The 24,500-nt window shown below is 45.8% G+C and overlaps 1 protein-coding gene across 4 annotated transcripts in view; it reads left to right on the top strand.

Annotated features, from left to right (window-relative positions):
- The window catches only part of Arhgap28 (Rho GTPase activating protein 28), a 154,194-nt gene that overhangs the window by 120,591 nt on the left and 9,103 nt on the right, over positions 1-24,500 (top strand). For 3 of the 4 annotated variants that reach the window (XM_029531603.1, XM_029531605.1, XM_029531606.1), the window contains exons 6-14: positions 4,988-5,075; positions 7,265-7,407; positions 8,312-8,477; positions 8,583-8,674; positions 11,182-11,259; positions 15,366-15,528; positions 18,375-18,457; positions 21,637-21,834; positions 22,471-22,584. In XM_029531603.1, the coding sequence (XP_029387463.1) occupies positions 4,988-5,075; positions 7,265-7,407; positions 8,312-8,477; positions 8,583-8,674; positions 11,182-11,259; positions 15,366-15,528; positions 18,375-18,457; positions 21,637-21,834; positions 22,471-22,584 (1,125 nt within the window). The remainder of the gene's footprint in view (positions 1-4,987; positions 5,076-7,264; positions 7,408-8,311; positions 8,478-8,582; positions 8,675-11,181; positions 11,260-15,365; positions 15,529-18,374; positions 18,458-21,636; positions 21,835-22,470; positions 22,585-24,500) is intronic. The other variant, XM_021217921.2, reaches the window with a different exon arrangement.

Below are 24,500 nucleotides of genomic sequence, written 5' to 3'. Positions count from 1 at the left end.
GTACCCAGTGTGCACATAAAATCCCAGATGTGGTGGATTGAGATTGTCATCTTAGCAAAAGGGAGCCAGGGACGGGCAAATAACTGCTTCTCACTGGCCTAAGTAGGCCAGTTTAGCCTAATCTGTAAACCTTGGGTCACAGTGAGAGATCCTGCCTTAAGAAACAATGTAGGTGGCTCCTGAGGAGAAATAAGCCAAGGCTAACCCCATGCTTACACACACACACACACACAGATGCACACATGAACAGACATGCACACCCTCACACACATATGCACATACAAATAACGAATATTAAATAGCAAAAAAGGTGAGAATATAGCTCAAAAATAGAACACTTCTGTAGCATCCAGTCTGCAGAATCACAAAGAGAAGAGCAAATAATCCAGGTTTAAAGGGGGCTCTACTAATCAACAGGATGAATATATGAAAATCAAAGTGAACTCTTAATCAGTTCCACCGAGGAGGGAGTTATTAATGGTCATCTTCACGGCATTCTCACAGAGAGTCTCCAGTGGCTCCCTGTCACCTTCGCTACCCCACATTAACCTTCAAGTCCCTTTGTTTCATGGGAAAGTGAGAGAGCTCGCCCTGGACACTGGGAGCTCTGGACCTTGCCAGCCTGAATTCCTTTCCAGCCTGCTGCTGAGGGCTCACCCACTCAAGCTCTCTCTTTGCATAACCCACTCCCCGACCTTGAGCAACAGCTATACTTTTTTTTTTTTTTTTTCAAAAAATCCATGTCGTCCCCCTCCACTTACACTCCTGCAAGTGTGCACTAAGTGTCTCTGAGCCCGTTCTCTGCCAGAGATACGGAAATAATGGCAGAGCCTTATTTAATCGGGTCTTGGGTCCTCTGGTGCTACATTGATGGGGAGCTGGTGTTAGCCCAGTGGATGCGCAGAAGAGGTGGCACCTAGTCCTGTGCATTCCCCAGAGCCACAGTTCCCCAGTCATTGCATATCTTGAGGAACAGGATAAGTGACGTTCATGTAGGACCCACTCCAGGAATCTGCCCATTGTTTGGAACACTAGTGTCGCTACCCATCTGTGTATAAACTGAACTCCAACACGCATGTAGTGAGATCGTCTCTAGTTTAGAGATCACCTGAAATCTATATCCTATTATCCCTGTCTAATAGGATCCCATTTGGAGACTTCGGCAGCCACAGGAGTTACCAGCAACAGAGCTTACACAGTCACGCCAGTTCCTCAGTCACACCAGTTCCTCATGACTTGGAAGTCCCATTCTCAGCCCTTCACTAAGAACCTCTGTTTACTATCTCAGCTGGTGGAACTTAGGTGCCCAACCCATTGCTGTCTATCAGTCTCAACTTCTCCTCTCTCACCTCTCTTCACATCCATCTCTGGGGCCATAGGTGTTCTCCTGCAAATGCTTGTGGACTCTTTGTGCCTGTGTCCTTTGTTACAGTTTCTTCTCTGGTTCAGGCCCTCGTGGTCACCTTCTTCATTGATGAAGCAGCTATTAGCTTCATAGCCCTTACAACCCTCATTGCCACAGGCTACACATCATGGATCCTAAGGGCACAGCTTGCTCGACTCTCTCGTGGGGCTCTCTGAAACATTCTCGTTTTACAGGGGTGCTCAAGACACACTATGTGATTACTGGTCTGCCATGGACCTCAAACACATCCCTACCAGTGCCTTGCACATGGCAGCAATGAAGGGTACACCAAGCTGACCGTGAAGTAGGACGGATACCTCAATCAGTTCCCACAGGAGATGCTGGCAGACAGTCTTCGTGCATTTGGGTTTTCTGTGGTAGTTCTGTGAACACACTTGTGGGTCCCATCAAAGTGGTGCAGTTTACAGTCTTCATTCTTTGCTTCTGGCTTTTCCCTATCATTAGTTCCTTTCAGACATCGACCCAAAGGAATCCTTACTGACCACACATGGTCTACATGATGATCCTACTGGGCAGTGGTGGCGCACGCCTTTAATCTCAGCATTTAAGAGGCAGAGGCAGGTGGATTTCTGAGTTCAAGGCCAGCCTGGTCTACAGAGTGAGCTCCAGGACAGCCAGGGCTATACAGTGAAACCCTGTCTTGAAAAAAACTGAGAGGGTAGAGGAAGAGGGGGAGGGAGAGGGAGAGTTGAGGAAAGACTCTGATGCAGGAAAAGAACTGGATCTTGTGTGGTGATTACGGAGCTAGAGGCAGGATGAGTTCATCAATCAAATTTTATTATTTTTTTTTTCCTGAAAATAAAATCAGATGTCAGTGTGATATAAATAAAGCAGTTTTAGGGCTAAGTCAATTTCGCCGACAACTGTGTTTAACTTCTCTCACATTGGGTCGTTACAGAGGGCCTTTATTTATAGATGTTGATTAAAGTGGGGGTTGCTGGGGTACCCTACGATGCCAACTCAATAGTCACTGTACTTGTGCTGGAATGTTCTCTAGCGTTCACCCTGAGGAACCACATTCTGTGTCTCCTGGTTCTTCCTTGCAGGGAACCATGGACCACCAGCTGCGAGTCTCTCTGGGGTGGCGGGACTTCTGACACTTGGGTGAGAGAGGGCTGAGGTCTCTTGACTTCCCAGATGCTAAGCTGCGGCACCTAGAAGTCTTGGGAGCCTGCACTGTTTCATAGTGCACCAAGACCCCAAGCTTTGTCCTAGGGCAGGTGTCCTCAAACCTCGTCCACTAGAATTGGTTTTGTGGAGTGTGATGAAGTGAGTGATCTCCCCTTAGCTCGTCTGAGGGATTTGTCTTCACTTGTACAGTGGTACCCTTTCACCCAGATCTTTATTGTTTTCTGTATCTGAAATGACCGTAAGTGAACCTCGACATTTCTAATAGTCTGTCTTGGAAATTTGTTAGAGTGAAGTTCACCTGCAAGTCTTCCTTTTTCTTCTGAGGAATCCTTCCTTCCAGACAGATTCAGAGAGACGTCATGCCTTCCTCTTGAAAGGCTCATTAGCGCTCTTCTTCTAATGTTTCATAATTAAGCAGGATATTTGTTCTGGATTTCTAAGCCTCATAATTGCTTTATTGTAGACTGTAGGTTGAATTACATCAAATGATCATCCAGTATTTATCGAGATGAATGTCGTGAACTACAGACTCTCCGGCTGCAGATGGAAGATATTTTAATTGTATCTGTACTGAAAGTGCACAGATGTTTTCACTTGTCATTCTTGTCTCAGACGTGTGACAGCTGAGATGAACACTGTAGCGAATAGCACTTACACCGTGAGATACTGTACACAATGCAGGATGGTTTAAAGAACTCACTAGATATGCATCGGTCAGATCTAAATGCTATGCTGTTGATATCTGCAGGAATTCTGGGTGCCAGTCCCGGCCCAAGGATCACTGGTGGAAAGGCGGAATTCTATTATTCTCATGCTGATCCCCAAGTTGTAGCGGGAGATTGTTGCTTTCCTTTATTTTGTTGTGAAGTTCCCCCAGTGACCTAAAATACCCCACTAGGCTCCACTTGTCATGGTGTCTACCACCTACCAATAGTACTAAGTAAAAGACCAAGATGTGGGCATTTGGAAGATGCATCATATTAAAACTGTAGCCCTGTAGTCTATATGCTGTAGTGACAGGTTTTTAGAGCTACCAGAAATGGGACTGAACTTCATGGCCTTAGACCTGTCTTGTCATCTAGAAATCACAGTGCACAGGCATTTCAGGACTTGGCCATCTATTCTCACGTGGTTTATCATTAAGAGATTTTAAAATCTCATTTGAAATCAAGCCGGAATCCAAAGGAACTGTGAGGCTGGGGACCCGAGACTCCCTTGTACAACCTGCAGTGCGTGATGCGGGATCGTTCATCAAGCAGGTGTTCAATGAGTGCTACACAAATCTAAGAATAAAAGACATTGTAACGTGGTCTGTGGGAGGAAAGGACAGATCCTCTATGTGAATTGCTTGTAAAAGCTTCCTTGGATGGCAGTTTCTCGAAGTCACACACGTTGGCAGATAATAACTCTACATTAGAATTTATAGTTTTGCATGCAAATTTTTGGTAGAATCTCTCTCCTCTCCCTGTCTCTCTCTCCCCCCTCTGTCTCTCCCCACCCCCCTCTCTCCTTCTCCTCTCCTCCCTTTCCCTCCTGCCCCCTCCCTCTCCCTTCTCCTCTTACTCCCCCCCCTTACTGGTACCCCTCCAGACAGGAACAGCAACTCACTTTGTAAAGCTCAACCTCTAATGGAACAAGCTCTGTCGCAGGGTTTCTGTGAGGAAGGAACCAGATCGGAACTTGGTTGGTGACATGGTTTTTGTGTCTCTTTTGAGACAGGGTCTTACTATGTAACCCAGGCTACCCTGGACCTTACTTTGCAGATCAGACCGGTCTCGAACCCTCTATGTAAACACGGAGAGCTTAGAGCCCTCTGTGTAGATCAGGCTTGCCATACTCCCTTCGTAGGCAAGCCTGACCTAGAATCTGCTATGTTGATCAGGCTTCCTGGTGCCTTTGCCTCTTATATACTGGGATTACAGGCAGATACCCACCACACCTGGCATGATAGGTATCTATCCTGTTAGTTGTTCTTACTCCATATTTCACAATGAGAGAGTTGATATGCTAATATTAGCACTATGACTGTAATCGAAACAATGTATCCAGATTAGCGGATGTAATTATCAAATACATATCAACAAGCTTTCTAATTGCTACATCTTTGCAGAAGCAGCTAAATATATGAGTAAGAAGTTAGAGTTAGTTATGAGTACTTCGGCAGAGTTCTTTTGAGAAACTTGGGCAAGCCGCACCCATCTAAACTGACTGTGGGGAACAACTGTGAACATTGCAAACCATTTGTGAGACCAAGAACTGTCTTTGCAAAAATGACTCGTGCATTACAGAAGATAAATCTGATGGAGATGAAAGGTCAGGATGGAGAGATGGCTCAGTTGTTGCTGAAAGCTAGGTTTACAATCAAGAATCTAAGAGATTAAGAGTCACCATGTTTGTAATAAACAATTTTGCTCCTCTTCCCTTGCTTAGCAGTCAATACTTGAGGCCATCCCGGATATTCCCGTTCACACCAATGGATCTGCAGATGCTGAGCAGTCGGTTCAGAGGGCGTTGAGTGGTGAGTGGCATGTCCCCTGGTGAGACTGTGCTAGCCCCAAGTGGGAAAATGCAGTCCCCTGGTGAAACTATGCTGTGTCTTCTTTGGGTCTGACATTCAGTGCAGCTAGCAGTTCATTTTGGTTTTAGTATTTAATTTAACACATCCACTTTTAACATTGACTGGGTTAACACCATAAATGCATACATAGTACTTATGTGTAACACCATAAATGTATACATAGTACTTATCTGTGAGGACACTTGTGTGGGATACACAAGCATGGGTAATGTTTGGATGGATACATTGTATATATACACTGGATAGTGTTTGTATCAGGCTGAACCTGTCTAACTCCTAAGCTCATCTCATCACTTAAGATATTCTTTCTGATGAAGCTTTTAAGTTCCTTTCTTGCATGCTTTTGAATCGTGGAGCACGTAATTGTTAGAGTCGGTCACCGTGCTTGGCAATGGTACCTCAGAAAGTTTTAGTCTTAGCTAACCCTGCTCTGCTGCTCATCCACAAGTCTCTCTCCATCATAGCACGATGTGTTATGATTCTGTGGCTTCCAGCACTCCCTCCCTTGCTCCCCTTCAGACATCCTCTTTTGTTACCATAGACGATGTTAACTTAGCTAAATGGGAAGCAAAGCCGTCCTTCCCTTCCAACAAGTAAGGTAAAGGATTAGTACTCAGGCAGTGACTTTGACTTAGGCCTCCCCGTAAGTACCATGATGTATCCAGATGTTACAAGGAGGTTTCAAAACTGCCTCATCCAAGGCTCTCAGTTACTGAGGAAGTGTGTGTTGAACTTGAGCAGCCTCTGACACACACAGGCTGACAGAGCTGAGTCTTCCCTGAACCCCCGACCCTAGAGATGCTCCTAATGGAATCCTCCTAGTCCAAGGCTGGGCCCTGAGTCCCTGCCTTCAGGATTTCTGTCTTTTGAGAAATGCACATTCTCTCCTTGGAGAAGCACAGCTTATACATTCACCATCCACATCCAAATGCCAAGAGGAGTTGATGAAAGCATCCGAGGATTGATTGTGGTGATGGCTGCTCAGCTGTGACCTGCCACAATCCATCGACTTCATTCATCACTTGAAGAATTTGCCTGATGTGTGGATTGTTTTTCCAATAATGTTAAAGATTGTAAATAAAATAACCAAGAGGAGAGACTTACCAGAAATGCTTTCCAGTCCGTGTGTTTACTGCCTGGGGTCTAGTTGTAATCCTGCCATCAGAGACAGGCGTCCACATGAGTGCCCCAATGGCTTGGAGAATCTGCCGGTTTGGTTCCCCATAGAGAAGACTCTATCCTTCCTTCCTGTGCTCAGAGCACAAACCTCTGCAGAAGTCAAGCATCCTGACCCACCTCCCCTCTGCCACTTTCTGTCTCCTCTGCACCCCTTTGCTCTGTTCCAGCACCTGCTCATACCCCAAACTGGAAGGCATTCATTTATAAACTTTCCACCCTGATTTTAATGCCGCCGCAAGCAGCTCTTTCATTAATCTTACCGATTAATTCCAACTTTTGTCATTCTGATCCCCTTGACCTTTAGTCAGAAAAAAAGGGTTCTGTTTGCAATCAAATGATTCTTTACTTCTCACATAAAAAATGTTTGCCAGGCGGTGAAACAAAGTGTCATGCCGAACTCCGACTCAGAAGTCAGAGTTTCGTGTTAGACAAATAGTTTGGGCCAAGAAATCATTTGCCTTAATTTGCAGCCTAGCTTGAGAAAGGCAACTGTGGGACATTCCCATCATGGAACGTGGTCAGGTCCTGCTTAATGTGCATTGTGCAAAGGCTAGGCCAATATCAAATTATAGAAATCCAGAATAAGTTCCCTGAATACCTAGCAGTGGAGTCCACACTGAATAATCTTAAAAGGTGACTGTTTGTGCTTATGGGAGTAGGAGGGAGTTTTTTAACATCAGAGGAAGACAGATGCATGCTCTTCCAGGGTTAGCCTCTAATTCTTCAAAACATTCATAGCTAATAAGAGCTTACAATGGTAAAACTTGGATTGGACAGTTCAGAAACTGGTAGATATGTGTCCATACTTGAGGTCAGGACAATACCGTGTCACCCAGGCAGCTCTGCCACCCAGATCTCAGTACCCCGGCATACCTTGTAAACATCGGCAGTTTGGTTTGTGGCAAATGTCTCCAAGTTATATTGCATTTCTTGTCTCTTGTTTTATTTAGATGATGATTATCTAGGGAAGAACATTCCACCAGAGGCTGAAGAACTGTCCTTTGAGGTGTCTTACTCAGAAATGGTGACCGAAACACCAGATAGAAATAAATGGAAGAAGTTGGACATTAAGAAAGAGGACTACGTCTTAACTGTGAGTAACACCTTCTGTGGTCAGTCCAGTAACTTGCTGAGGGGGCTTCTGTGCCAATGTGAGGACTGTTTTTTCTTTTATATATGTGTAAGGGAGCTGGGGAGGCCAGGCCCCAGCACTGTGTGTCTCCTGGGATATATCTAGATGTGCTGTTTTATGTGTATATGCCACGCATAATCCCGCTTACAGGGCAGTGGTATGTTATCAGCCTTATAGGCAGTTGCTGGGCTGTGGGGATGGTGCAGTGGGTAAAAGCACTTACCAGGAGAGCATCATGAGCCCGAGTCTGACCCTCCAGTACCTATGTGAAGATTCGCATGGTAGAGCTCCTCTATAATCTCAGAGCTCCTTGCTGAGATGAGAGGCAGGGCTCAGGGGAGTTCAGGGTTCAGGTTCCCAATGTTTATAAGCCAACTAGTGTCACATTCTCAGCAGCCAACACTACGGAAAGCCCCTGTCAAGTAGGATGAGAGACAAGGACTGACTCTGACGCCTACGTGCCTGCTATGGCAAGCCTGCCTACGCTTACCCACAAAAATGTGCACAGACACTCATCTTCTGATATCCACACACACCTGCTGCACAAGCCTGCCTGTGCTTACACTTAGACATGTGCACAAACACACAAACACATTAAGTTGGAAAAGGGGGGGAAGGGAGAGGAGGCTGCTGTCACAGCTGTGGTCGGGTCCTGGCCACAACCTTGACAGCTACACTATCCCACCCTTCAGGATGCCATTTTGCCTCCAGTTAGCATAGCCTTGGTCTTCAGGTGTTCTTAAACAACTACTCATTGTCTCTTAGGTCCAGGACGCTCTTCAAAGGTATTTTTCCAATAGGTTTTTATGTGTCCTGATTTCACTTGACTAAAAAACAAATTAAACATCTTCCCTGTGTCTTTTAGAAATTTATCATTCAGAAAACAAGATTTGGGTTGACCGAGACGGGGGACCTGTCTGTGGAAGACATGAAGAAAATCCGCCATCTCTCTCTGATTGAGCTGACGGCCTTCTTCGATGCTTTTGGGATACAGCTGAAGAGAAACAAAACAGAACGAGTGAGAGGCCGAGGTAACTATGAGGCCAGGCTGCCAGCCTCAGCACCACCCTGGGACCCGAGGACACGTTCTTGACTTTTGTGTTTTTTTCTTCCTCCCTTGGCTCTGGTCTCTGCAGACAACGGGATTTTTGGAGTGCCACTTACAGTCCTCCTGGACAACGACCGGAAGAAGGACCCTGCAGTGAAAGTTCCCCTTGTGTTACAAAAAGTGAGTCCTAGTGAGTCCTGTGTAAAAGACCAGGGAGACAGTGAACTCAGTGGGCACTTGTAGAGTTAAAGACCCCTATTGAGGTCTGACCATTGCTTTTCACAGAGGGCCCTGTTTCAGACACATGAACTGGAGGGACAAGCCTCGGGAACCTTCCCACCTTGGCAGCTGTTGCTGCATGGCCTGGAAGCTTGTGACATTGTTCCACCATAAGGACAATGTTCTGTCAGGGGCGGACACAGTGTTGCCTTCTAGTTCTTTTGTCAGATGTTGCTTGTGTAAATGCCTGTGCTTACACGAATTTGCATGTGTTTATATGGATTTTAAAAAAAAAAAAAAAAACGAAAAAAACAAGATAGGGTCTCACTTTGTTGACCTGGCTATACTAGAACTCACAGAGATCCTCCTGCCTCTGCCTACTAAGTGCTAGGATTAAAGGCATACCCACTATGCTTAGTGGTCTGCATGTATTTTTGATTATTCTCTTTAAAGACAAAATTGTTAATAGTCTATTTGCCGAACATACAAGTGCTTTGTGAGATGTATCAAAAGCTATATTTTCCTAATGGGTGTATGCAATCATTTTATGGAGTTTTAGAACTCAAATCAAATTAATAAAGACTATTGAACATTTAGATATCAGAATGTATGTTTTCCAAATCTAATGTCAAATTTTAAGTACATATAATTGATAAAAGATAATTATTTTTAACCTAGAAAGCCAAATTATTATGATTATTAGGGTTTTTGTTTTACTTATTCACTTTACATCCTGGTCACTGCCCCCCCCCACAGTCACCCCCACCAACAATCCCCCCACTCCTCCTCCCGAAGGATTTTTAAAAATATCTTAACTGCTGTATCTAGACACCTCTGATTGCTAAATAACTGTTTTACTTTGTGAAAGATCTAGGTTTCGTTTTAACTATGTGTCCGTGTCTCTGTGTGTGCGTGCACACATACGTGTGAGTCCCGGGGGGGGGGGCGGTGGGGATGAGAAGATGATGTCAGATCCCCTAGTGCTGAAGCACAGGCAGTGGAGCTGCCAACTGAACTCGGTCCCTCTGCCTGAGCAGGGTCTGCTCTTAACCGCTGAGTGGTCTCTCCTGCCCCACAACTGATTTACTTTTAAGTTGTGCAGTTTTACTCACTCAACAACACTTACTCAACAGCGACGCCTGGTGGCACACTTAACGCCGCAGGCCTTTATCATAGACCTTGCTGGATTTTAAATGGTTTGTAAGTGATACATACATAAAACCCTGGCCGGGGAAACAGACTTGCTTTACCCACACTAACAATTCTGCATCCGCCCCCTTCTCCTCTTGTAAGTCGCTCCTGGCACCTCAGCCTGAGCTTCTTCCTCAAGTCTGGTGATCAATTGGCCAGTGAAGGAGCAGGGAGGGTACAGTAAGAGATGCTGGCATCCTTTCTGTGCACAGGGGCTGTCTGTAGGGAGTCTCCCCATGGGAAGGGCTGTGCCAATGACATCATATCCTGTGTCGTTAGTATGGAGAGGTCCAAGGAGCAGTTTTTTATCACCTTGCAAACACGGCAACTGGGGCAGAGGAGGATGAGCTAACGTCAGAGGTACACAGCGCATGCCTAGCCCATAAGTCCTTGTGAGCACATGCGTAGCCCAGAGTCCTTGAACGCCTGTGCCAAGCTGCCAGAGTCCTTGTAGGAGCGTGCGTAGCCCAGAGTCCTTGTCCCCGTGCTGCCCTTCCTCCTCGGAAATTAAAGCATGAGTGATGTACTTTGTCCTAAATGCCAAGGATGGATTTTGGAGAAATCAACCTTTAACCCACAGCAATTCAGCACAAGCTTAGATGACATAGGTACAAAACCCGGCCCGGTCCTCAGCCTCCCTCACTAAGGGGAACAATAGTAAAGGCAGGGTTGAGAGAGTAGTGGCGAAGGTCATCAACACTGCCACCACCATCATGTCGTCACCGCCATCAACACCATCACCATCATTGCCACCACTACCATGATATTTAAGAGAGCAGTTAATGCTTACGTGTCTAAGTCCTTAGTATTCTAGAATTCTTTTAAGTTCTTAGTCAGGTCCTTTGCAACCAATGAGGGTAGATTTAGATGAGATCAAGCACAAACAGGGTGGTGTGGCTGTAGACACATGGTGTGATTTAGCATTTGTTCCTATTGGTTGGTCAACATAAGAGAAATGATTATCATATTTGAAAGATACCAGTTGGAAAAATATGACAGTAGGTAAGACAACAGACCCAACAGAGTCTGTGGGTAGGAGTTGACGTTGGGAGGTTACCGCACAGATCTAAATGGAGAATTTGCTCGCTGGCAAATCAGAGGCGATGTTGACCTTTTTGAGTAGTTATTAGTATTTCATAAATCATTCGTGTATCGGATTCATAGGCACAGTTAGCAGCCTACCGATTATTTAGAATTATTTATTATTCTCATTATTATTAGGATGTTTGTCATCCTACAGAGATACTTAATCTGTGTAATTTATTGTGGTTTTCTAGTTTTTTCAGAAAGTCGAGGAGTCAGGTCTGGAATCAGAAGGAATTTTTCGACTCTCCGGATGTACTGCCAAAGTCAAGGTACTCGGTGTTCTCTCTCTTCCTAGCTAAAGACGTGAGCTAGCCTCGGTCAGTGTTCAGTCGCTCAGGAACCGTGAAACATTTATAAAATAAAGCATTTGGTTGGGGCTTGCTTACGGTTTCAGAGGGTGAGTCCGTTGTCATCATGGCGGGGGCTGGGGTGGGAACATGGCAAGATCATGGGATCGTGGTGGCACTCAGGATGCTGCAGCAGTTGCTAAGAGCTTCATCGTAATCAGAAGGCAGAGAGAAGAAAAAAAAAAATGCGCCTAGCATGGGCTTTGGAAAACTCAAAGCCCACCCCCCAGTGACGCACTTCCTCCACCAAGACCACAGGTACTTCACAAGGCCACACCTACTTCACAAGGCCACACCTCCTAACCCTTCTCTAATAGTGCCACTTCCTAATGACTAAGCAGTCAAATATATGAGGCTATGGGGGACATTCTTAAGCCACCATGACCCAGTTCCAGTGAGCATCAGAAATCTAGTCTCTGTGGCTGCTGTCCTTTGATAGTATCTCTTGGCTTGCGGTAATACTTTTCAGTGCTTCAGTTATGTTTCTTCCGCGCTGCAATTCTTAGAACCTAGAGTAGTGAAACATTGCCAATTAAAACTGTTGCTTGTCTTCAGTTTGGAGTTTGAAACACCTGGAGCTGTTTAGGGAATCAACTATTTTGGTTTCTTTGGCCTTTGGGAGTCTTGGCGCTCATAGCCCCATTGGCTTTTACTTCCATTGCTAATTGCTCTCAGCTGAGACCCATTCTTAGATTCTTCTTTGGTCAGATTTCGTCTAAGAATTCGTAGCAGTCAGTGCTCCCAACCACTGGAATACTCCCTCAGCAGCGGCTCTGAAACCCAGTTCCATTTATGGTAATGCCAGCGTCTACATAAAACCCCAGTGCAGTGGTGTGAATTCCTTTGCTCTGCCTTCCTGTACTCTCACACAGGCAAGCTCTACAGAGCAGTAAGGAGTCCTGGAAGAGAGAACCTTTTCTAGTAAAAGATTTCATTGTCCTTCCTTTTGGGCACACACATGCCTACCCTTTGGTCACCCCAGTCTGTGGACACCCAATGATGGGCCTTAAAAAGAATGTGCAAGTGATGGTGAAGAAATGATTGTGGTAAGCCAATGAAAGAAAAGGCACAGGGGTGAAGAGGAATCTCTTCATTAATTCGCTTATGTACACACTTGGGGGAAATCTATTCCTATGAGAAAGGTCAAGGTAGAAATGGGGAAATATAGTAGCATATTTCCTTGAGTGAAAAGAAATCAATTAGGCTGTGTCTATTGGCTCCTCCAAAGCAACAATGGACTGGCTGGTGGTGGAAGAGAGCTGGTAGGACCTGGGCTATGGTACAAACTTGTCACTTCCTCCCAACAGGGAAGCCCTGCACTGGGCAGAATGGGGCAAGCCTGAACCCATCCGCCTGATCAGTCACAAGCTAGCATAGGTGCTGGGCCTGACCAGCTGACAGAATCAGCCACCTGAGCCTCTTTGTAAATGAATGTGGCAAGTTCTCATTTGAAGGGATGTCTGAAGCTGGGCAGGTTGGAAATTAGGACTCCATTCAGCAAGGAGCTGGTTAAATACTAACACAGTTTCATTTGGAAGGCAGGTAACTTTTCCAGTGGCTCCTGAAGTGAGGTTGTTTCTATTTATCATGTTCTGTTCGTAGGCACGCCTCTGGGGAGAGCACGCAGTAATGAGGATAAAGTGTGCACTGCTTTGGTTGTCTCTTAAGTTATCAGCTGACTCAGAGACTGGAAAGAGAGCCAAAGAGCCAGGCTTCCCCACCAGAATCAAACCCCACGCCTCTAAGCCCCTCTCTGTGCAGATCCACTGGGAAGAGAAAAGTTTCTTACGTGCCCCACGTATGATGTTAGAGTGCAAGTTACATTTCTTCGTCAACCCTCTGTGTGAAAATGGCTAACTGAAGGCTGATCGCCCTTCAGTGTGTTCACAGACATCTGAGTTCCCAACCCGAGTTTAGGGCAAGGTCTTTCTTCCCTTACTGTTTTTGACGTTGTGCCAGCTGGTTTATTCTGCCGCTTGTTAGTCCACAAATGCAATCCAGATGTTTTCCTAGTTCTGGTTTCAGGCAAGCAAGCATGGAGGAAATCCGAGCCAGTGAGCAGACACTGGGGAAACACTGTGACTAGAGAGGCGGTGGCCATGATGCATTGCCTAGGCCTTCACATCCCCTTTATTCAAACCTTCAGTACCTGTGCTGGTTAAGTTTTCTGCTGTGTTTTCTTCATCCCTGAAGAACATTTCCGACAGAACATGCTTGGGGGAGAGGCAGTTTTCAAAAGCCATTATAATTATTCTTGATTTGAGCCAAGTAAATGACAGCAGCCATTTGGGGGGGGGGGAGATGCTGGTATTGAGTGATCCGGCTTTGCGTTCTAGATGATCAGTGAGCCTGACAGGGACTCGGGCCTGAGAGGAAGCTGCTCACCTAGAGGCCAAACGAGGGCACTGCTGCGAAGCCAGCTCCCAAATCTGAGGCCCGCAGATCATTTGGAACCAATTTGATGCTTTGGAATGCTCAGTGACATTCTTTTCAAAACATCCCAGAAATCTGAGCCAAACGCTGGGAACGTGTTTTTATGGAAGAAGGCAGACTGTTTGCCGTGTAAGCTCCCTTGCCTCTGTGGCATGTTGTCCTGAGGTTAGCTATAGATGCTTTGGAGTTATGTCACCTTGTGTGTTTGGTCTCTCTCTCCCAAGCTGGTAGCTTCGGGCTGGGGCCTTGCATTTTTTGTGAGGATGCCTCCAAAACTGATGTAGCCTTCTCTGTGCTCCAAGGAGACTTAAGGACATGACTTGAATCTGCCTGTGTTCTCCTTAGTGGTAAACAAACAAAAAAATAGGTTTCTACTGACTGATAGGTTGGCTGGTTGGTTGGTGAGTTGAATGATGGGTTAGTGGGTTGGTTGATTGGTTGGTTGTTGCTGGGTTAGTTGGTTGATGGGTTGGTTGGTGGGTTGATTGGTTGGTTGGTTGGCTTTTTTGAGACATAAACTCATCATTTGAACCCAGGCTGGCTGCATACTCATCAGTATCCTGCCTCGGCACCTAACTCAGCAAGCTTGACCCAGATTTCAGTTTCGCAGCCTCTGGAAGCTGTGGAAGCACTCGTGTCTGGCATGAGATGAACAAAAAACGGCTGGCTCCCTTCGAGGCTAAATGTAGGCTTCTCACGAGAATGAGGCAGAGGCTGTAAAAAGCGAAAGGCTACTCGAGTGGCATCTAAGCTATCTCTTAAGCTGTGTCAGTCAGATGATTCCGGATGCCTGTTGTTTGAGGTAAACCCTCAAGTCCAAAGGCGTGGTCGAAAATGAGTTTGACCATAGCAAAGAAGCTTAAAGAACAGTGGCCACTGATCAACAGATGAACCGATAATGCAGACTTTTTCAAGTAGGAACTTACTGTGAGTGGAACTTACAGAGAAAGGCCTGGTGCTTTAACACAAGCTGTTTGCACAGTGCACCAGAGCAAAGGATATACCAACATGTGGAAGACGTGTGTGTGTGTGTGTGTGTGTGTGTGTGTGTGTGTGTATGCGTGTGTTGGCAGAGAGCTGCTGTACCCGTTCCAGGAAAGTCATTCTGCCTGAACTCTGCAGTGAAGTCAGAGTCACTTTATTGGGGCATTTCTCATCCCACATGTGTAAGAGCGGAGAGGCACGTGTTCATGGTCTGACTTAGGGACAGAAGGGAGGGTAGCATGTAAGTTAGGATGAAAGGAAAATGGCAGTTTTGTCAAATTGGAAGCAAAGACTTTTATCATGTGGGGGCTGTGCTATCCCACCAAAACCACAGAAGTAGAGCTACAGACTCAGTAAAGAGGTTTTATAGTTGGGCAGAATTAGCCAATTGTTTCAGGATTATTACTGCTTTCAGGATAGCTCTGGAAATGCTTTTAAAAATTGACTCGCAGATAGGCATTCCAACTCAATCGTGTGGGAAAGTTAAGGGTTAGCGGGTGTTAACTTTAGCTGTCAAGTCGCAAAAAAAGGAATAGTTTGTGTGATGACGGTGGGGAAGAGGCTGTGACATTCGGCCTCTCTGAGTACTGACCATCCGCTTTGCTTTGCAGCAGTACCGTGAAGAACTGGATGCCAGGTTCAATGCTGACAAGTTCAAGTGGGACAAGATGTGTCACAGAGAAGCTGCGGTCATGTTGAAAGCATTCTTCAGAGAGCTGCCCACCTCTCTCTTCCCTGTTGAATATATACCCGCCTTCATCTCTCTGATGGAAAGTAGGTGAAGAAGTTAAATATGATTAAATATACTTAGACATAAGGCAGCATGGCGTTATGTGCCAGGATGCCCCGTGAAGTGTGGTTACGCTGTGCTGACTGCTGGTGCCTGTGGACCCTAAGGTGAAATACCATTTATGATAGTCCTGGGTTCCCACATCTAAATCAGATTGTTGTTCCTATTTTTTTTTTTTAATTTGCTGAAGAAAAAACCTTCCTATTTTAAGGAGACTGTAGTGTTTTTCAGTTCTGGAATGTTCAGTTGATGCTTTTAAATTTTTTTTTTTTTTTTTTTTTTTGGTTTTTCGAGACAAGGTTTCTCTGTATAGCCCTGGCTGTCCTGGAACTCACTTTGTAGACCAGACTGACCTCGAACTCAGAAATCCGCCTGTCTCTGCCTCCCAAGTGCTGGGATTAAAGGCATGCACCACCACCGCCCCGGCGCTTTTAAATATTTTAATTTGCCTGTTGACAGGCTCTGTCTTTTCATTCATTCTACATTACTTTCTTTAACATTGTTTGCATACTTTGAGAGCTGCCTTAAAACCTTGTCTGCTAGTTCCAGCCCCTGGGTCATCTCATGATCTGGGACTTCTTCGAGGATAGATAAATCCTCTAGATAAATCCTCTAGATAAATCCTCTTCTGACTTTGTATTTGCAGTTAGTTTAGATCCTATTCTGGATGATGCGTTTAAATAGTCAATAGATGCAGTGTTTAAATAGGTCATTCACTTCACAAGACCAAAGCTGCTATCAGTCATTGGTACAGCGACTCAGCATTTAATTTATGTGTCTGTGCATGTGTGTGGGTGTGTATGAGTGTGGGGTTGAGTGTGTATTTGTGTATGCTTTTGTGAGTGTGTATTTGTGAATGTATGTGAGTGTGAGTATGTGAGTATATATTTGTGTATGCTTTTGTGAGTGTATGTGAGTGTGTATGAGTGTGTGTGTGAGTGTGTGCTGTGAGTGTATGAGTGTACGAATATGTGAGAGTGTTTTGTGTATTTGTGAGTGTGTGAATCTGTGTGTGAATGTGTGTGTGTATTTGTGTCTGTGAATGTATGAGTATGTGTGTATGTAAGTATGTGAGTGTGTGTTGAGAATAGGTGACTATGTGAGTGTGCAAGTGTGTGTGTATGCATGTGTATGTTGGAACTACCTTCTTCATACTACATGGAACTCAGAGAGCACAGATTATTTACCACTCATGTGCAGAGTCACTGCATCTTTTCAGTCTTGGCCTCCAACTTGCTGGTTCAGTTAAAGGACTAGATGGTTCTCCACTCGGGAGGAAGGACGCTGTATGCTAGGGCGCATTAAATAAAGTAGCCACAGACTGTTAACGAGACAGTGTATAGCCAAGTTCCATCAGTAAAAGGAAAATGGAACATTTGCCAAATCAGTCTTGTAATCGAGACAGGAACATCGTAATTCTCTGAAATGGAAAGAGCTTCCACACCTGGACACCTGCACGGCTACACGCCTGCACGCCTGGACACCTGCTACATGCCTGCACATTTGCACGTCTACACGCCCACACACCCTACGTACCTGCACATCTGCATGCCTACACTTGCACCTGCATCTCTTGTCTTTCACTCTGAGCTGTTCTGGGATTGATCACATCTGATGACGAGGCTCTCGGCCTGCACTTCATGTGGCAAGAGAATGTCTCATCCGAGCTTGGCACTGGCCATGTTCTTCCTAGGTCCTGGTATTTACACATGTTCACACATTTACCTTTACAATATTAACTAGGCCTATGGCATGTTCTTTATAAAAGTCCAAGTGGGTAATGCTGAGACAGTATGAGCAGAACTATGAATGCACCTCCCCTGTTCCCACACAGGGGGGTACACATATCGCCAGCCCCCTCCAACTACACACACACACACACACACACACACACACACACACGCACGCACGCACACGCCCACTGATGCAGTAGGTTCTTACTTGAGGTTCCCCTTGCTATGCTGCTCTGTGCTTTTACTAACAACCGATGGTCTGCAGCCAGACTGTGAAGGGATCCTAAAGGTAGCCTTCCGCTTGAGAGCGCCCCAGGGCTCCAGAGCCCAAGCTTCTCCAGAAACTCTTCACCAATAGATCCTTTGGAAGAGGGTACAGAGAGAAAGGCACTTTAAATTTTCAGCGTGGTTGACTGTACATGATCCTGGGTGGATGAACTCCCTGAGTGGGAAGCCGACCCTCTGGCGCCATCTTGTGTCCTTAGGGAATAGCGTTCTCAACAGTCTCCAAAGCTAACCACTTCCCCAAATGTCTATGTGAGATAGGGAATAAATAGCAATGGTCATATAAGCAACGCGCCCACATGTATGATGACAACTGTTTCTAGGTACTGAATTGTGTGCGTACTAACTTGTGTAATCCTCATGCCAGCACAGTGTATGTGCAGAAAGGGTGAATGCCTTAGTACTAAGAGCAGGATTCAAACCTGGCTCTACAACATACATCCTTACTGGCCGTGGGTTGCCGTGTCCTTGAGCACAACGCTTACTTGCTCTCGAATTGAGCCTTGTCCTCTATTCATAGAGTAAGGCAAGGTCCGCAGGACACACCCTGAAAAGGAGACTGCCCCATAAATCTATAATTACTAAAGGGTCTTTTTTGGCTACGTTCCTAGAAACAGGCGTCCTGGGATTGGAAGGGAGGTGACAGATTGAGGCTCTTGTCCAAATGAACAAATTGACGTGGTTGAGCTCGAAAGCCCGGCCCTTCCCACTAAGCTGTCAGAGCCCTCCTGCGCAAGCAGATGTTCGCATGACTGCTGTCAGAACGCATCAGTGTGGTTTCAAGCATGTGATTATTTCTGTCTTCTTGATAGGAGGGCCTGATATCAAAGTGCAGTTTCAAGCCTTGCACCTCATGGTCATGGCCCTGCCTGACGCCAACAGGGACACAGCTCAGGTAAGTGGAGCTTGTCTGGGGGAAGCAGAAGTGTGATGGCTCACGATGGAGCCATCTGCATGGTGCAGCCCCCACCGCCTTGCACGCCCCCCCCCCCCATGATGCTGGCAAGAGGCAGACACAAAAGATGGAGGTTCTAGAACTCTTTCTGAACATCAACATTCAGTTTCCTCAGTGTAACTGAGGGATGCTGAGTGTCTAAACAGATGCCAGGATGAAGTGTGGTGAACAGAAGAGGGAAAGAAGAGAAGCTTACTCAAACCAGGATCTGGGGTAAATGAGAGCAGTTAGTATCCTATAAGAATACAGTTCTATCTGGAACTCACTCCAGCCTGGGGAGAATAATTCTAACAAGCTTTGAGGAGGGTATCTGAGACCATTGGGCTGTGTGAGATTTCTAAAATAGTCCCATTTTAGAACATATTCAGAAAATATCATTGAAACAGTTCTAAGTTTTAAGAGTTTAGATATCACCTGCTAGGGTCTAGACACTCTTCAGGGTGAAAAAACATAAGCCCAGAGGAGCAACACTGCTCACCAGTGACAGAGCACCTGATACACTGGTACCCATGGTTCCTCTCCCCCGCTTTCCCTAACTTTCAGACCTGTCTCTTCGTTGTGCGCTGTGAGAAGAGATTCTCCTCTCTTGTAGTTTGGACAGTGGGTATGCCTTTAGAAAGCTGGGGAAGGCAGAGCGGGTACTTGGACCCTCTGAATCGACACTGAAGTGTGATGAGCTGACAGAACCCCTAATTTTAAGTCCAGTCAAAAGAATGCAGAATATGGGGACGTCAGACTGCTTTCCTTCTGCATGCTCTTTTTTGGGGGGCAGGGGAGTTGGGAGGAGGAGTTTTCCAAGAGTGGAAACATTTGGGTAAGTTTAAAAAAACATGGAGCACATGCCCGTAGCCCTAGCCCTGGGAGTCTGAGGTAAGAGAATTGTTGGGAGTTGAAGGCCAGTGTGGACCTGGTTATCTAACCTGCCCCTCACAGCATAAAACAAAGCATTACCTTACACCCTCAGTGCAAGGGTGGGGCCAGCCAAGCAACCAGGCGTCAGTTTTTAGTATCATTCACTATTTTTCCAAAAGTTACAGATCTTAATTTGTTTCTGGTACCACCCAAACAATGTTATTTCATCACAAAAAGCCATCTGATTTCAGATGTCTCCGTCCAGATGGCCGTCCTTTCCCATGTGCAAGGATGGAAAAACTGACAGTAATTCTGTACACTTCTAGTGTGACATCTCAGAGAAAGCCTGCGGGATGATGCACACTTATTCACACATGCACACGTGCACATGCACCTGCACACACGCACATGCGCACATACACATGCACACATACACGCACACATGCACACACACATGCACACGCACATATACACACACAGCACAGTCTTTGTCTTTCCATGCTAAAATGTCAGAGCTCAGATTAGAACTGCTGGCCCTAAGGAAGGCAGAAACACAGCTGGAGAATGTGCCTCCTTACTTCAGATCTTTGGTGCCCCCACTTAACCGACTGATGCTGGATGGCCGCTTCGTTCCATCCATTCCCCAACCCGATCTCCTGCCTGTACAATTGTTATAATAATATCTGCCTCATCGAGTTTGCACAGATAGTGGCTGAAACAAAATAGTATCAGTTACTGAGAATTATGTCTGAATCATAGACTCGCAAGTAAGTGTAATCTATTAAAAAGGCATGTTAATAATCAAAGAGACTGTGGTAGGGCTGGGTGGGGTGTGGGGGGGGGATGGATCCATCCATAAAATGCCCCTGAGGAAATCCTGAGAGCCTGAGTTCCGATCCCCGGTGACCGAGGGAGCGGTGTGTGTCTGTAATCCCACCACCATGAAGGAAGAGACAGGACTGTTCCAGAGCCTGGACACACGGTTGAGCTGAATTAGCAAGCTTCAACTCCTGTGATGCACCCTGTCAATAAATAAGCCTGCTACAGTTCAATCCCCAGATCCAGGCAGGAGAAGACAGACACCCAAGAGTTGTTCTCTACGTTCCACATGTGTACTGTGGCACATGCATGTCTACATACACACATGTAAATGCATGTACACACACACACACAAAACACACACACACACACACACACACACACACACACAGTGGAGAATCCAGAGAAAACAAGGAGTTCTCTCTGGGCGTTCTAGCCACTTGGTGAAGTGCCAGTGGTTTTCATATGGGCCAGACCGTGGTAATTTAGTGCACTTTGAAAATTACCAAGTTTCTTTATCTTTTTTCTGTTTTTTCTAAGATATTTTATTATTATTATAAATAAGTACACTGTAGCTGACTTCCTATGTGCCAGAAGAGGCCATCAGATCTCACTACAGATGGTTGTGAACCACCGTGTGGTTGTTGGGATTTGAACTCAGGACCTTCAAGAAGGGCAGTCCGTGCTCTTACCCACTGAGCCATCTCACCAGCCCTGTCTTTTTCTTCTCATGCTCACAAAAGCTGCACATACACATTGCCATTCCAGGTGAAGATTTTTATAATTAAAAAAGCAGTCCAAAGACCCAGGCATTCTGGTGCATGCATGGAATGCCAGCACTTAGGAAACTGAGGCAGGGGGGATCACAAGTTGGAAGCCAATATGAACAATAAAACAAGCACACAAACAACTTCAGAAAGACGGTCTGTCTGATGCCATGTGTGGAAACGTCCACCTGCCTTTGCGTTTGGGCTGAGGGAGGTGAGGCTTCTGATCCTTACATTATTAATTTTTTTCCTCAAGAAAACAGTAAATTTCCATGGGCAGCAGGGCTTTCAGTTGAGGGCATTTTCACTTAAAAGAATTATTTTCCTTTCTTCACGACAAAATTGTGTTTATTTTGTTTGAGCCGCAATGTTTTCCTCTCCCTGGTTGATGTTTAATTTCAATATTTGTCAAGCTTGTTTAGGATTAGAAAGGAAGTCTATTATCTGTAGACTCCATGGTAATAAGTCCGTAAGAAGGGAATTATTTTATGAAGCAGACAGTTGAATTAACTGCTCATGTTTCTCCTTCTAAGCAATTGAAGGGGACGTAGGACACATTTGCTCATCCTTGTCTTTGCATATTTTCCTAGCAACACAGCAAAGGGCTCAAGGGGTGAGTGGTCAGAGAAGCCCCGTCGGTGGTTCCCAGGGGCATGACCCAGTTCTCCCGTCTCTCATTAGGCTCTGATGACATTCTTCAACAAAGTGATCGCCAACGAATCCAAGAACCGCATGAGCCTGTGGAACATTTCCACAGTGATGGCGCCCAACCTGTTCTTCAGCCGAAGCAAGCACTCTGATTACGAGGAACTGCTGCTGGCTAGCACGGCGGCCCACATCATCCGCCTGATGCTGAAGTACCAGAAGATTCTGTGGAAGGTGAGGAGTAAGACTGATGGCTGTCCAGTGTGCCTGTGAAAGACACCAGCTGCAGGGAGATGTGCAAGCTCAGGAGCCAGGGACTCTTGGAAACAGAAAGAGGCAGAAATGTGAGAAAAATAATTCACGGTTGCTTGTGGCATCCACAAACAGTTAACCTTCCCCATCCATCCATGGGTTCTTCAGCTCTTGATTTAACCAAGTGTAACTCTAAAGAGCCTCCCAAAATTGTATATATGTGTGCCAAACTTTCTTGTCACTAGTCCCTAAAAAACACAATAAAACAGTGCCTTACACTGCATTTGCATTGGATCAGACATTGTGAATCATCGAAAGTTGTACAGAGGAGGATCTATGCAGGCTATGGGCAAACACCATACCTTAGCCAAGCATCCAAGGATTTGGGAATCCAAAGGGGTCCTGGAACCAGCTCCTCTTGGAGACCAAGGGACAGCAGGACACTCTTCAAACATGTTCAAACCACGTTTTTTTTCTTCTAAATTGAAACCCTCCTCATTTTTCCGACCCCAAGGATATATGTCACAGTTCAGGAACCATGAGGGCAGAAGCGACGTTTCTAGAAGAAAAGGCCGAGTCTCCCAGGTGCTTCCCTTTAAGGGTTTCTTTCTTCTCCAGGTCCCATCTTTCTTGATCACCCAAGTCAGACGGATGAATGAGGCCACCATGCTGTTGAAGAAGCAGCTCCCGAGTGTGAAGAAGCTGCTCAGGAGGAAGACCCTGGATCGAGAGGTGAGAACACAAGCGGGGCAGCGGGTCGATCCACAGCGGGACCGTGGCAAGCCGCCGCCTTCTCAAGGGAGAGTTACGTTAATCACCACACAGATATTGTGGAAAGTCCCAATATACAGAGCACTGGGGTCTTCCTGTTGGGCCGAGTTATATGCTTTGGGGTTAAAGTCCTTGAAATGTCAGTCTCATGAAAAACGTTTGGTATTCCAGGAATAACTTCTTAGACCGCCCTTTTAGTGGTTTACAGGCAGGTAGATTGTCAGACTTGAGTGTGAAGTGTCCTCCAAGGCCCCTGGGTTTGAATACTTGGTCCTTGGCTAGTGGCTGTTTGGGTACATTTAGGAGGTGGAGGCCCCCTTGGAGGAAGTGGGTCACTGAGGGGTGGGGTCCCAGAGGGCTTATTGCCCAGCCTCACCTCTTCTCTATTCTCTGCTTCCTGAGTGTGGTGGCTGTGATGTGAACTGCCAGGTCCCTGCTGCTGCTGCCGCTGCCACCGCCGCCCTGCCCTTTCTGCACTGGTGCATGCATACCTGTGGGGCCTTAAGCCGAAATGAGCCCTTTCTCTCTTCAGCTGGTTTAGTCAGGATACTCTACTGTAGTAGCGAGAATGTACCTATGACAGTATATCAAATAAGTAGGAAAAGAAATTTCTTTGATGGTGGAAAAATGGAATAGAGAATAGATAATTGTCAAATTTTTTTTTAATTAAACTCATAGCATTTCCAGAGATTTTTCTATTGAGCACACTTATCTATGTGGAGATAGACAAAGAAATATTTTTCAAAATAATTATGTTGCTTAAATTAAATGTGGGGGTGGCAGTGCATTCTAGGCACTGATTTTATTCAACTCTGGGTATGCAAAAATTTGCAATTTAGGGAATAAGGAATCTAAGTGCCATGAACACTCGGGAGTATGCAAGAGTGTGAGACCAGCTGTGGTGATGGCGAGCCAGGGCCAGTGATACAACAATAATCCAGATACAGGTGTCAGTGTGGATTTGCGCATAACAATGAAGGAAGTAGGTTCTAAACCTCACCTTGAAGGGAGAAAGGACAAGAAAGGGACGCAGTGTTGGCCAAGGCATGGGGGGGGGGGTGTCAGAGATTTGTACTCATAGATATATTCACTATCACAACTAATGCCTGTATTCCGCTTATTGATTACATGAAAAATGAAGGCCTTGCACTGCTAGGCATTTGGGCAGTCACTCCAGGAGCGAGCTAGCTCTTCACCAGAACCAGCAGGTTGGTTGATTTGACAGATATTTCAGCCTAGGTCCAACATCTGGACTTTGCTAGGGACAGTTCCTTTAGAAACTATTGAGACAGCTTTGGCCAGTAGTTTGGATAGGTATGGCTGGCGGTTTTTGACTGGGTGATAACTTTTATTAAAGAATAGACATTCCGAATGTTACAGTATTGCCAGTGTGGCCACTTTAAAAATTAAATCCATAGGGCTTGGGCCAGGCTCTTACTCATGAGGACTTAAAGTACGCACATGCACGTGCACATGCATACACACATAGGCATGACGAAACAACAGTGCCCCCCCCCTCTAGCTTGTCTTCCTGCTGTTCTGCTCAGCTCTACATGTGTGTATAGCCCTGTGAATCCCGAGGGACATGTGCGCTCCAGCCTTTTCAGTGATGTAGTGTTCCCTACATCTTACCTATTGCATTTGGTAATCATGTACACACACACACACACACACAAAAAAAACAACCAACCAAACAAACAAAAAAACATTCATAGCATTTTCCCCAGAGCTCTGACAAGTGCCAAGATAGGTACCATTCAGGCAGGCCATTTGAACACCCAGATAGATCACAAGAAGTTAGATTCTTGGAGAATGAGCTGCATTCTGTTCTTTTCAGATCTACGTCCAGGATGTGGACAGTGGCAGGCGCCAGGTTC

This window comes from Mus pahari, chromosome 18 (genome assembly GCF_900095145.1).
Source record: "Mus pahari chromosome 18, PAHARI_EIJ_v1.1, whole genome shotgun sequence".
Classification (NCBI taxonomy): Eukaryota; Metazoa; Chordata; class Mammalia; order Rodentia; family Muridae; genus Mus; species Mus pahari.
The sequence above is the reverse complement of the archived record's forward strand: the minus strand, read 5'-3'. Positions and strand labels throughout refer to the sequence as shown.